General features: G+C 41.1%; 1 protein-coding gene across 2 annotated transcripts in view; it reads right to left on the bottom strand.

Moving 5' to 3' along the window:
* The window catches only part of TBC1D30 (TBC1 domain family member 30), a 56,826-nt gene that overhangs the window by 25,185 nt on the left and 16,961 nt on the right, over nt 1–14,680 (bottom strand). For both annotated transcript variants that reach the window (XM_062567598.1, XM_062567599.1), the window contains 2 exons: nt 505–566; nt 52–117 (listed from right to left, as the gene is read on the bottom strand). In XM_062567598.1, the coding sequence (XP_062423582.1) occupies nt 52–117; nt 505–566 (128 nt within the window). The remainder of the gene's footprint in view (nt 1–51; nt 118–504; nt 567–14,680) is intronic.

Here is a 14,680-nt window from a genome sequence, read left to right as displayed (position 1 = left end):
GTGAGAAACCCACAAAGTGACATGCCGCACAAAGCACACAGAACTACCTACCTTTCTCCGCCATTCTTTTGGTATGCCTGTTGGCAATCTGGCCACTGCTTTGAGTGCATCATGCCACTAGAAGCAAAAACATTCAAAACCGGTAAAAATATGCCATTAACTCAATGCAACAATGTGGTAAAATCTACACCACCTCAGAAATGCACATTCATTTAATTTTAATGCTCACATTTCAGAGTTTAATTGCTTAATCTATTTTCAGGAAAAATATGAATTAAGGATATAACAAAAATGTAATATTTTAGGATACAAAGATTTATGAGGTATCTTAGAAAAAAAAGAAAAACTATTGCCATTTCCAAATACTAATGGAACATTCTTTATGCAATTAGAAATAATACACAGACATTATGATGATGGAGCAATGCACTTTTGAAATAGGGCAGGTATCTTTATCAAAAAGAGCCTAGTCTTTCAAGTTCAGAGAAGAATGAATTAAATTACCTGCTGAAAACCATTTTGACCTAAAGATGGTTCAAGAGTGAACTTCAATTTTGTATCAACCCCTAGAAACAAAAAGAGAAAATATAAATGATGATGAACTAAATGACCCTTAGTTCAGAAAGAACTAAATTCAGTTCAGAAAGAAAAAAAAAACAAATACAAATAACCCAAGATTTCAACTGCATTTGTTTGAATAACTATATTTCAATCTGTTTCCACCAAGTCTTGTCTTCACAGTGAACTCAAGCCATATGTTAAAAAGTATATATAAACAACGTATCTTTAAAATCTCATAATCCCCTCTTCACTCTAACACAGTAGGTCAGCATGATTCCTTTCACTGAGAATCATGTAGTTCACTGTATTCTAAGTGCCATATTTGAATATTGCAGACTGCCATATACACCCACAGAAAAAAAACATATACAGAGACAAAGAGTTTCTTTCCATCTGTTTCAACTCTTTGATGTTAAAACACTTCATACTAATTTCTAACTTTGGCATGTTAAAATTACTCAGTTGCACAGGATACTAAATATATTGTAGTTCTTCAAGACACAAATCACATTTGTTCAATGTTTACATTTAAACTTAGATGTTATTTTCACCATAAAAGCAAATTATGTTAATTGTTATATAGCATGTTAGCAGAGATGCTTTAAAATACAATATTATATAGAATATTAGGATCTCAAGTCTGACCTACACAGGATCTCAACTGCAGCATCTAGACATGCACAACAAGAATAATAGTAACACTTTTAATTTGATTAATATCACACATTTTGATTTATAGCATTCTTTAGTCCTTCAAATGTTGCTGTCCAAAGCACGGGTGCTGAACACTGCATTCCTCTAGTTTTCTGGCATAAAGAATAAAGGCGGTCTTTATTTCTCCTCCATAATTTAGTATGACGTATTGTTTCATTTTTAGAATATTATGCATAGCTTCTGGTCTTCCTAGAATAGCAAGCCTAATATTTTTGAATATATATTCAAAACAGCCACATAAAAAGAACTTTAATCCTGCAAGGTGTTAAGTATATTAAATCCATGCAAATCAACTCACCAGTAATACTCAGTGCTTTGGAAGACTAAGCCTATGAGTCTGATAAAAACTGAAACTGTAGTGGCATTTGCTAGTGCTCAAATGTAAAACATCTGTCAGCATTTGCATACTGAATTGGTGATAAGTAAATTAAAAGCTAGCTGCCAGATTAATAGAAAGACAAAGCCTTATCCTTCAAGACTGGGGGATGGGGGAGAGGGAAGAGAAAGAAAAGACAAGCAAAAGAACCAGTATTGTTTAGAGCATTTTAGAACAGCATCATTGCAACCTGCCTCAGATTTTAAAAATGCTTGTCAAATCTAGAAACATAAGAGCTTCAAAACATAATACAAATGTCTTAAAAAAAATAAATCAAGGATTAATAGTTATTCTTGGAAGTAACTGTTTATTTGTATTCCTTGTGTGCTAGGACTCCAGGGCACTCAGCAGGGATTCCTAATAGATAAATCTCTTACTAATAATGCAAAACAACGTAGTACTTTCAGTAATGAACCAAGATAAAATCATATCCCGTTTGCTGTAAATATGAAAAAGTCTCATTCCCAAGCAGTCCAGTGTACTGGATAACGCAAACACCTACACAAAGACAACAGGCCCAGAACCCCTTTTGTTAAGGTAACATAATTGACATGCTATCTAATATTGCCCGGTAGCAAAGAAGCAATAACCTTCCAAAATAATTGTGTATTCATTTTCAACACAACAGCCAAATATTGAGCACTACAGTTTTCCAAGATTTAAAGACCTCCGAAATAAATTCTCTCTTTGTCTTAAAAAGTGCATGAGAAAGCTGCAAATAGAGACAGACAGGTTTACAAAGGGCAAGTATGGTCAAAAATTATCTCAGTAAGGTAGAATTAACTATCATTATGACCAGGAACCTCACATAGGCCAGCAGACAACTATATCTCTCTTGATTAAATGAGACTGAAATGAGACTCTTGGATCTCAGTCCATAAAGCTTATCAAATCATGGCAGAGAATTAAGCAGGTGTGAAAATTACTAGAAATAAGAATGACATCCTATGGTAGCACAAGGCTACATGGCTGGGTATCTCTCTACAGTACAGTGAGAAACCTCTTGGTCAGGCTACAAATAATAATGTCTTGTAGAAGCCACACAGCCTATGTCCTCTTAGTTGTTCCCAGTCCCAGTTATACGTCGAGAAATGTATCCAAAATCACAAGACATGATGCTTTTGATCAGATCATGTGACAGGGGAGAGACAGGAGCAATAGTGAGTGAACCATAGTGAGTGAGTGAGACCATACAGGGATGGTGCCTTATTCCTGTTCACATAATGCTCTGAAGTATTTAGATTTCCTAAAACCAGAAAATTAGGACACTGTCCAACAAAAATACTGCATGTAAATATAAAAGAAAGGGGCAAGACAGCACAGACTGAGCTGTTTACTTTTATCTAAAGATTTCAAAGGCAAAACAGGTTGGAAAAGTTATCCTTCTAGGAATATCCTGTGATTCAAGTTCACCTTCACCATCAAGTTCAGCACACATTCCTGGGACATCTGCAGGAAGATGATCAGCAAGCGGGAGCACTGCATCGCTGGCTACTTGTTTCTGGCACAGGAATCATCTTGCAATGTGCAGCTTCCACACTTTCCACTGAATTTGTCCCTGGACTTCAGAGCTTCCCCAAGGAAATTAATGCCTATCCCTTTTCTAGCTCCTCTTGTACCCTTTGTACCCTCACCATTTCCCTTCTCCTAATGAATCTCCCATCACAGCACATATTTCTCCTTCTGCACTCAGTCCTATTATCATTTTCATCCTGTCTGCTCTGGACCATCACCAGCCTTTTATTGGCCTCCTTTCACATATAATCTTTCCCCCCTTACACTTCCATCATGTGCTACATCTTGCTAGTGACTCCCTTTAGTCCTGCATTCAGTTGCCTTCTCCCCCACACAGTAACCTAGACTTCCCCAACTCACCAGTCCCTTCTTGCCCCCTCAGTACCCCACATCTATCCAATCCTGCCAGGGACCAGCACCTGTTTTCACTGGATTTGCTCCTTTTTCTCCATTCGCTATCTCTGGGCCATCTTCCTCTCCGTTACATAAGCACATGCTCCTTATAGAGAGACTCCTGACCCTGTGGGGCCTTGTGGGAATTTTTGTTTCCAGCTCCACTGTATAGACAACCTGGCAGAAAGGTACCATGTTTGCAGCAATAGTTCCTACTCTCATGGACTCTCACGTAAGCTCTGTCAGTACAATTCAGACCTTTTAGATCAAGTCAGCCAGGCTACAGTGACATTTGGCATACGAAATATCACCTCGAGGCATACACTTTCAACTGACACTTCATACCTAAAAAAATTAACCCATGTAGACAGGAATTTGTTGGGGGCACACATGAATTAATTTCTTTTATAAATACAAACATTACATGAAGGTATTAATGTTTGTCACTCATCAAATTCCTGAGGGGTAGAAGAATGCCAAAACAGATCCTATTCTATGCCCTTGCAACCAATCACCAAAAAAAATTGCAGAAAAGTTATTTGAAATAAAAACAAGCCCGATTAGCCTTCCCATATAAAATGCACTATAACTGCTAACAATAAAAAGCTAGAAGAGGGAAGACTATCCGCCTGGCATTCCCAAGCCCTAGGAGTCTTCCACTGCATGACCAAAATGTAGCCCAGGACCACACAGGGCAGAGAAATGAGCCACAAGGGCGAAGAAAAATATTGTGGTCAGTCAAGCATCTGGGTGAAGGAATCAAATCCCCACTCCACAGATACATTAAACAGCTCCACTTGCACAAAAGGTTGGAGTCGAAGTATGAGATTTTTTCAGAAGTACTAAAACAGAAAGAGCGTAGGAAGATGACCTGTTCTGATATATGCATGAGCTATAGAACCATACCTTCAAACTTACAAAGCACATCACTGCAGGTTCTTGGCTGTACTTAAAAGCTGCTTTTGAACCTTCCTGCCACAGAGAGGTCAATAAATATTTTATGGAAAACAAACAAGGAAAAAGGCCTAAAGCGGCTTCCTGCTGCAGTGGGAGTCAGAACTTGGAAAGGAAAAAAAAAACAACACAAAGTACCACCTTATTGCTGCTTCTTGTTTCAGAATCAGTAAGGTCTTACCCTGTAATTTATCTCTAAACGTATGTGTTCATCTCCAAAATAAGAATAAAAGTAATATTCTGAGTAATCCTACATGAACTCACTTCTGTCAACAGCCGCAGCTCACTGACAAGTATCAGAGCACATCCAAAATCTGCAGTCCACACAAACTTCTCAATATAAACAGAAAGCAGATACAGACCACTAAGAAAATCTGAAGGAAACTTCATTAAGTTTATTTTCAAAAAGCCTTATTAAATGCTCCATCTACATCACTACATGAAAACATGTATTCTGAATGATGCCATTGTATTTACTTCCAGGTTAGGAATACGGAAACCTCAAACCAATGGGACTTCCTCACCACAGGACTATGGCATTCATGGTTACACCTCCTATCACCACTTCTAGTCTTTCTGGGAGTATATGAATGTCATTACCCAGATAATGGTATTATCTGGAATTACAGAAAACTGAAGGGAGCAGGGGTCAGAAAGCATTATAAGTCAGGAAGCCCCTTTGATAACAGCACTCCAATAAATCTATACTAGAATAACCCTATAGAATATATATGAGACCTTATTAATAATAAGTTTTCTGTCATGTCAGAGACTATCCAAAACTAATCTCAAGTGCAGCAGCAACCAGCATTAAGTGATTCCTAAAGCTGACTTCTATTTGAGTGCCTGACACACATGCAGCTAGTGCAACAGGGAAACCGCATCCTACAGATTTCTGTGCTTTGCTCTAGGTTTTGATTTGTATCCACAGACTTCAGGCTTACACAGTTTTATATGCCTAGGATTAGGCAGAAGATCAACAACATTCTAGCTATAAGCGATGGCTCAGACATTATAAATTGAATTTAGCTTTCCAGTATCTTGTAAAAACAAAATGATCCAACATTTTGATGACAAGCAACCAAGATCTAGCATCCAGTAACAACTACCCTCATTAGTGCTTTTGCTGAATGCTAATCTCCCTAGACCGAATACATATTGTTGACTGACCACCTGGTTCCTAAAAGATTTTAACACTGAAGCAGGATCTGGAAAAAAAAAAAAAAAAAAAAAAAAAAAGAACAGCTGCAAAATCGATGCCTTCCTCTTTAAGAAACCCATCTCTGCGCATTTCAGCAACACCCCGGCACAGACAAAGGCTGGGTGGGACGAGGGGGTCCCTGCCAGTCGAGGGGGTCCCTGCTGACGGGCTTAGAGGGAAAGGCCTGGGGAGGCTGAGCGCCACGGGGTAGCCACGGGGCGGAGGGCGCAGAGGAGCCGGCACGGAGGGCACCGCCGTGCCCGGGGGCAGCGCGGCCGCCGGCTGCAGCCCGCCGCCCCCCGGGCGCAGCCTCCCCGCCGCCAGCGGCACCTGCCCGGGGGCCTCCCGGCCGCGCCGCGCCGCTCCTGCGGGTGCTGGCGGGCACCAGCGCGGGCCCCCGCCGCTGTCCACCGCGGATTATAGGATTACGGCCCAGGGGCGCAAAGCTGCCACCGGGCGCCGCTTCCTTCCTGCGGGAAACAAAGCCGGGGGGATGCGGGGATGCGGCCCGGGGCCCGCCGCTACCTGGCTCCAAGGTGCAGAGCAGCCGCGGCGCCGTCCGGGAGATGCAGCTGCGCTTCTTGAGCACGTTGCTGAGGATGGTGCCCACGCCGCCGCCGCCGCCGCCGCCGCCCGGGCGCTTCGCGCACCTGCCGCCGCGCCGCAGCGCGCCCGTCAGCCGGTCCTGCCGCATGGGCGCCGCGGGGCCCGGCGGGCGCCGCCCGCCCTCGCCGCCCAGCGCGGCCCGCGCCCTAGGGCAGGCGGCGGCGCGGCGCGGCCGCGGCGCTCTCTGCTCGCCCTATCTGCAGTGCGGGGACGGCGAAGCCGAGGTGCGGAAGAGGAGAGGGAGGAAAGATGGGGAGAGCGAGGGGGGGAAAAAAGAAGAACAAAAAAAGAGCTGCTCCCGCCCACACGCCAAGCATCACTGCCTGCAAACGCGGCAGCCTCTCCCCCTGCTCCCTCAGCCCCACCTGCGAGGCGGCAAGCTCGGCTCGGCTCGGCTCGGCTCGGCCCGGCCCCCGGCCCGCCTGCTCCGCAGGGCAGCCCCGGCGCAGAGCAGGAAGGATGCGGCCCGGCTGCCGGGCCTGCGGCCAGGGCTGCTCGGGGACAGCCCGGGCTGCACCCGCTTCCCCGGCTCTGAGCCCGCAGCGCAGAGATTTTGCACAGCCCCAGCGTACAGAACGGCCATTTCTACCAAGGCGAATCAGACCCTCCCTTACTGCCAGTGACCATGTGCCGTGTGCTAAACACTTCCAGAAAAGAAATTCTGCCCAACAGCTTTATAATTGGGTGCATTTTCAAGCAACTTAAGAGGGGTTGGTGCAAAAATTTCACTATCAAATTAGTGGTTTAACTGACAACAAAGAAGAGTAATTGAAACAATGATAGCTTTTACAATCTAAACCACTCAGGGCTTCTGTGGAAGAAGAGATTTATCACACCGCATTAGTCAGACTCAAATATCAAGCTACCAGGAGTCTACCTGCCAACATCCGTAGCTTTGAAACAACAATTTGTTCCTTTATTAAGAGATATTTTATTATCACTCACATTACAAAGATATGAGAAAATGGGCTACAGATAAGCAGGGAAGGCAATCGTGCAAAAGATGCATGAAATCAAACATAGAAGCAAGGCTTTTTTAAAAAAAAAACAGTTACAGCCATCTTTGGAAGTTACTGTTAATTTTTCAGAAAAGTGTGATTTTGATCATGCTCCTTTAAATATCTGATTTGGTTTTGGAGCAAAGTCACTACATTTGAGCTGCCAGCTTGCACTCTGAATAGATAAGTCTGTGTGTTGGTGTTTTTTTTTTTTTTTTTTTAACAAAGGTGACATTTCTCTACTGATGTAGATGATGCAGAATAACTTTATTTCAGTGCTAGCTGGAGATGATGATTTAGTGGTTAAAGAATCAAATTTGAAATGAATTAATCTCCCTGGGTGTACAGATCATACCAATGGGACTGTAAAAGAAATATTTAAATACAGAAATAACGATTTAATATTCCTTTCTCTTTTTTCTCTTTTTGAAGGAGCATATGCAAGTGGCACCACATCATTCTTACAGTATTTCAAGACCAACTAATTTAAGGCCACACACCTTGCCCAGAATCTCAGCATCTACAGCCAGTTTTGGGACCTGCCATAAGGAGGTGATCTTGTCAAACCATCCAGTGAATCAGTCATCCCACAGAACTGAGCAAAAGCACGTTACCTTCAATTTTTAAACAATTACAAATCAGCTCTAAGAAAGAGCCTTCATACATGGCAGACAGTTAATGCAACACTGCTCTTAAGAGCAACGCAGCAAAGGACTGCAGTCCCCAGCAGGAGTCGAAATAAAGTCAAGCTATACTAACAGGTTTGAAGACCCAGTGGATCATTAGCACAAATAGCTTTAGAGACATGGACAAGCCTCTCACCAAGTATACACATACATGTTTTAAGATAAAGAGCCTAGCTTCTAGAAAATTGTATGGCACTTTTTTTTAAACTACTGATCAAGCAAAGCTTCTAATTTGCCAGTGGCAAGGTTTGCTCTGTACCACTCCCTGGACTTGTAGACATCTAAGTATGACAAACTCATATAAGTTTGTCGTATTCACCACTATACATTGTGACGAGTCTTCAGTGGCAGGGAAATTTTAAAGTGTATGGAACTACTGTTCACACAGTCAAATCACTATAGTTTCAAGATGGTGAAAAGGCAACAGCTTCCAGGCTTGGACCAAAAAATGTCACCAGCCAGCATGAACCCACTCTGATCCACCAAGGAATTGAGGTCCATAAGTTGTCACCTACAACTACTGGCAAGACAGATGGTGCTCAGAGACACACGATTTTAATTTAAAGGGTTTTGGCTACCCCAGACACTTCAGCTCCAGATATCTACTAATTACCAACCTGAGACTTTGCTGCTTTTCTCTGTCCTTCATTTATTCCCTCCCACGCAACACAGTCACTTTCTAGCAAAACTTCTCCTCATTTAGTTTCTCTTTGCAGTCTTATTACCACCTGCTAAATATGCCTTTTAAAGGCCTGAGCGTACTTTATACTGATGTAGATCACAGTTGACTTGCTCGATCATTATTGGTCTTACGTTGATTTGTCTTGTGCTGCTAACACCAAGGCCGTGGGTTCAATCCCTGCAAAGGCTATGCTGAGGGTTGCATAGCCTTCCAACCTTATGATTCTATGACTAGAAATACTGTCATTATCTATGATTAGTCCTACAATCACAGCTAGTTTTTAGCCAGGTTTGACATAGAGAAACCTGCTCCATTTACATTAAACCTCCCTGTTCCTCAGGCCATTTCAGTTTTGTCTGCATTGTGGCAATGAGGTAAAATATGCGCAGCTGGAAATAATCTGCGGAACGAAATAAGCAAACAGCACAGTGGAAGGAACAGCAGCAGAAATGGGGCTGCACAGGGATCCTGCTATTAAAGGATGCTTCTCTTTTTCACATGGAGGTTTACCCAAATGTAGGACTGCTTGAGGTACGTTTCATTGGAAGACTAAAAATGCTAAGACACCTTTAGCTGTGTCACTATTTCTTATGAGCGTGTATTTCTTATCCTCCCTTTATTTCATACAAAAGTATACAGACCTTCTGTGATTATGATTCACATTGCAACATCCCAATAAAAGTAAACACTGAAAGTCTGAGGAGAGGGCCTGTTAGCATGCTTTTGGAAACCTGTGTTAGTAAAAATGCTAAAAGTAACATGTACTTATGATCTTTAACTAACAACTTTTCCTTTAGAGGACAAATATTTGGAATGTCATGTCTTTCTGAAAATTTGATAAAAAAAACCTTTTAGATGTGTTTAGATATTTGTGAATACACATTTGAAAAAAGGGAGTTGTACTACACTGTATGCAAACATACACAAGAGGAAAGGCCAGCTCTGGGAAAATTCCAATTTAAACAGTCAAGACAACAAAAAGCGAGAAAGTTTAAAAACACCTTGCCTCAAGCAAAAAATCAAATAGAAGATAATTGAGTACCTTCCTGACCTCTAAACTGGAAGTACATTTAAGTTACATGTTAAACCTCAAATTGGATTTACATTAACATTCTCTTGATTAAATAACAATCACTTTTATCCATTAACCAGTTATCACAATAAAGCAGCTTTAAAAAAAAAGAAAAGAAAAAGAAAAGGGACTATTTTGTAATAATGGTATATTTTATGCCAAAGCATTTTAAAAATTATATACAGGCAGCATTACCATACCAGCTGCTGGTACAGCAGACAGTCATTAGACAGCATGTCTACATCAATGGAATGAGGGAAAAATTTATATTGCAATCACAAGACAAAGCCTATTGTATTAACCACATCACAGAGCCATGGCCTGCTAAGCTCCAAAGGTCTGTGTAGTAGCTTTAAGAGTCCAAAAAATACAATTGGGAGATGTAATCCCATCACTACTTGGCTTCAGCTAGCACTATAGAAGTTAGCAAAGATTTGAAACTCAAACCAACACATACTCTGATGTGCATGCTAGTTCTTCGTGAACTTCAAGAGAAAAGATTTCACTTTCAACTTGTAGGGTTTTGACAAAGATTGTGTATAAGAGAAAGCACACTGAATGAAAAGTGTGCTCACTTTGGAAGGAAGACAGACTAAGGCAGTTTAAGATTCTCCCAGGAGGCAAAACAATTTTAAAAACATTTAGTCCATTAAGCTATCTATTCCACTGGAGCATAAAATTCCTATCCTACCCATTTCTGTATTGGTTCTATTATTACACACCCCTCCTTCCAAAACCAATCCCATTTCTTTTTGCTTGATCCTAAAAGCCTCTTCCTCTCATCTAATACAGGCTCCTTAACCAAGGTGGAGTTAATACTTAAAAACTTCATCACAACTTCATATTATGAAGTAATAACAAGCATGACCCACTAGGAGTCTCACACTTCTCCAATGCACAAGATGGAGCCACATCTGATAGCTTGAAAAGAGCTCTCTGGCCTGTTGGGTCCCCTGACACTGAGGGGCATGGGTGCTACAGCAATGCTGGATTGCATCTCCTTGAACACAAGAGCCTACAAGGTGTCATAGCCCAGCACTGCTCCCAACTCTGTCTTCAAGTAGAGCTTCACCTCTTGCATTGGCAGTACCACTCTGCAGACTTCCTTCATGACTGCTACTTTAGACACCACTGGCCCATAGATGCTTTGATCTGCCCCTGCTGTGACCGCTGTGTGGGCCACCTAGTGCAAAAGAGACTGTAGCAAAGTTTTACATGGCCATTGTTGCAGCAGCATGCAAGGAGTCTACGGAAGAGTGGACACCTCTGTATTAAACAGAAGGAGAAACATGATTCTGGACTGACAGATTCAGTTCTGGTGACACACCACAGTCCCTTCAACATGGCATTAATATTTTAAACTTTTTCTTGCTTTTAGTAATTACTCGTACCACTATGGTAGATAAATGTTACAAGAGAGGTCAGGAACTTGCTGTGTCCTATATTAGATGCCAAAGACAAAAAGAGCAAGAGGCAATCCTTGCATACAAAAGCATGCAGAGCAAATCTAAACTGATCGACGGACAGGAAATAACACCTTTGATGCTCAGAGATAGAGATTCAAGATTTAAATGGTTAGTCTCGCGAAGTATACAGCAGAGCTCAGAAACAAATCCAAACATGATGAATCTGAGTCCAATGCTTCCTCTTCCTTTAAACTGCACATACCCTATTTCCTTATTTCCCCCTTAAAGCATATTTACTGTGTTGCTTGTTTCTGAACAGCACCTTCTCTTGAAGGAAGTGTTAAAACAGTAAGCTCACTTGTTCTCAGAGAAATTAAGTCAAACTAGAGAAGATTTGGGGAATACTCTCACTACAGAGAGAGTAGCATGGCAGTAGGGCTTTGTTTTTGGCTAAGATGTCTGAAAGAGAATATTGCCTGCATGTTGTTTAGCCATATCTGTTGAGGACTGATCTAGAAAATACAATTTAAAACAGGGCTGCTTAGTGTAGTGTATATCTTTCAACAGGAAACAAATCTACAAGACTAGTACTCCTGTGGTAAAGAGCCTACAACTGTATAGACACTGCATGATCCTTCAGCCTATCATAATCAAGATGTGGCGAAGAGAAGACTAAAGACTTGAGATTATTTATTGTGAGCTTTAATATTGCTTCTCCCTCCCCCTCTTCCTTCTCATACCCACTTTTGCCTTCTCTTCTACATGTGTGTACACTAGGCCAGGATAAATGAATGTTGGTACGGGAGAGAATAGAGAAGGTCCCTTCAACAGAACCAGCTCTCCTTGAGCTCGATATCACCTACCCATGAACAGGCACTGTAATTTTCTTTTGGGGAATAAGAAGCAGTAAGTGTACTTACAAATTGCATGTTACTCAGTTACATTCCCTTTTGAAATTTCTGCCAGATGAGATACTCTCTGAGGAGTCTGCCTAACCTTTCCAACATCAATGAAGTAACTGCACTGGAAACAGCATACATCTGTAGTGAAGGCATCTGTAAACCAGCTATGAGAGCAGTATCTAATACACCTGGCTATACCATGATGGAATGCAGCTGTGATGACTTATTTCCCATCGAAGCCGGCATCATATTCATGGGTAGTGAATCAGTGCAGGTTAAGCTGTCTGCAGTCCCTCAATTCTTGGCGTGCTCTCACAGCAGCAAAGGAGATGCTTCTGCAATAGGATCAGACAGGTGACCATGTGAAAGCTCTCAAAAGCATCACAGGTAGTTAAACCAGTGGTACAGCCATGCCTCTCAGCCCCCTTGAACTTGCTTCTGTTTGTGAAGACAGAGCTATTTAAACAAATGTTGACATCTGTACAGCAGCAGGAATCACTAAGGCCAGCAACAGCAGACTGCAGGTACCTGGCTCCTTAGTCTGGTGCACAATCCACTGCAGTGAAAAGACCATGTTTTCCTGAGTTCTCTAGGAAACCACTCAGCAGTAACTACAAGCTTTTCAAAGTCTGCCCCCCTACAAAAAAAACACGTTGTAAGTTAGGAATACGTTACTGCACAAATGCTATACTTCACAAGTTATCAAATCTCTTCACTGTATCATCAGCTCTCACCACCACATCACTAGAAGCTAATATTCTGCAGCATCTGGAGTTTATAGGAAAAGCTGGTTTCAAAAAAGGAAGAATTAAATTTGATGATAACATAAGGGGCAGCAACTGGTGTCAACGGGCCGGGTAGAAAAGGTGGCCTATTTCATTCTACGTCTGCCACTGGGAAGAGACTTTTCTGAGCTTAAGAGGAGAGAACATAAAGAATTTCTGAAGAGTAAAAAACAACTCAATTTTTTTAATCATTGTGTGCCGCAAATCATCAAGGGCACCTCAAATATTTCAGGAGAAAAAAAAATCTACCATCACATTGTAAAACAGACATGATTTTGGAAACCTTTATCCTAACTAATAGTTTTGTGGCTGCACTGAGGACATAAAACAGATCTAACTCAGAACCACCCATGCGGAAAACAAAAAGGGATTTAGATTTCATTTGCTTGATCACAGGACAGGAGTAAGTTAATTCCTCTTATTACACCACTAATAAACGTCAACGCAGACTTGCACAACTGACTAAGCCTGATATCCTATTAAAACTACTTTTATTCACTGCAGCACCTGTAAATTATAATGCTAGGCTGCAGCACTACTGTAGTAGGTGCTGTACAAACACAGCAAAAGACAAATTGCCTGCTTTAAAAGAAAGAAGATAAAACACACTAGCATATGTAGGTGCACGAGGAAACAGTGAGATGTTATTGGTAAACATGATACACAGCAATCATAGGAGCTGCTACTGTGTCCTTTTGAACTTGTCTTTGCCATGAAGCTCTCTAAAGGGAGGGCAATGAGGCAGCATGAGGTCAGCAAGAGAGATGAGGGATTAGGTTTTAATCATCAACTCTAGTTCAACATGACTAAACATCTGCAAGAAAATACTGGTATGTGGGAAAGAGAGGTGCTTGTTTTAAAACCTGTTAAGTGGGGGATGGAGGTAGGAAGCATGAACTAACCTTGAATACTCAATACAAAATAACAAGTAACACAACAACAGAGAATAGGTTGAGAAGAGCTTTGTATATTGAAGCAAGGAGAGAAAGACATAGAACAGATCTCCAATGACTGTAAGGGAAGCATTGATATCTAGCACAGGTAAATATCTATGTACAAACACTGAAATGTGTGTTCATCTCAAACTGAAGTACACTGTTGCATTTAATTCTCTGCACACACACACACAATCCTCCAAAAAGACATAAGTACACTCCGTTGAAAAAGCATTTTCAGAAGTTTCCTGTGCTCCAAACGCATCCAACTACCTCTATTTGAGAAAAACAATAGACAATTTGGTAAGAGGATCTTCTCATGCTGTAAAATTATACAGAAGAAAAAATCAAAATTAGCCTTCATTTTTTTTTCTAATTAGGTTCAATTTTTAAATAAATTCTAAAGTCATAATTGCCATTTGAGCATCACAGTGTTCTGTGTTATCCTCATTAAGAAAATACAGAAAAAGTAGAGACCTATTTATTTCACTTATTTCCTTTATGAGCTGAATATAACAGTAAAGCAGATCAAACACAATTACATTTCTTTTCCAAAGTGAACATTTGCACCTTATGAGCAAGGTAAAAAGCCATGTTATGCAGAGACTGCTATAGTAACAATATATGTTAGACTTCATGCTACCATTTACTACAGCAGTAGTTAGCAACTGGAACAAAAGTCACAGCAGTACTTATATGCCCAACAAAATACATACAAAGAACATTTTAATATATACAGTAATGAACTGAAATCTCAGTAAATGCCTCTTTTTGTGAGAGAAATTCTCTGTCACCACTGAGGCACAGAATTAAAAATACTATTTTAGTAATGAGCATATTAGGAAGAAAGATCTTTGAGGAGGCCCTACATAAAAACATTGCTAAAAAAAACTG

Source organism: Rhea pennata, chromosome 1 (assembly GCF_028389875.1).
Source record: "Rhea pennata isolate bPtePen1 chromosome 1, bPtePen1.pri, whole genome shotgun sequence".
Taxonomy (NCBI): domain Eukaryota; kingdom Metazoa; phylum Chordata; class Aves; order Rheiformes; family Rheidae; genus Rhea; species Rhea pennata.
Note: the sequence above shows the minus strand (reverse complement) of the source record. Positions and strands in the feature narration are given on the sequence as shown.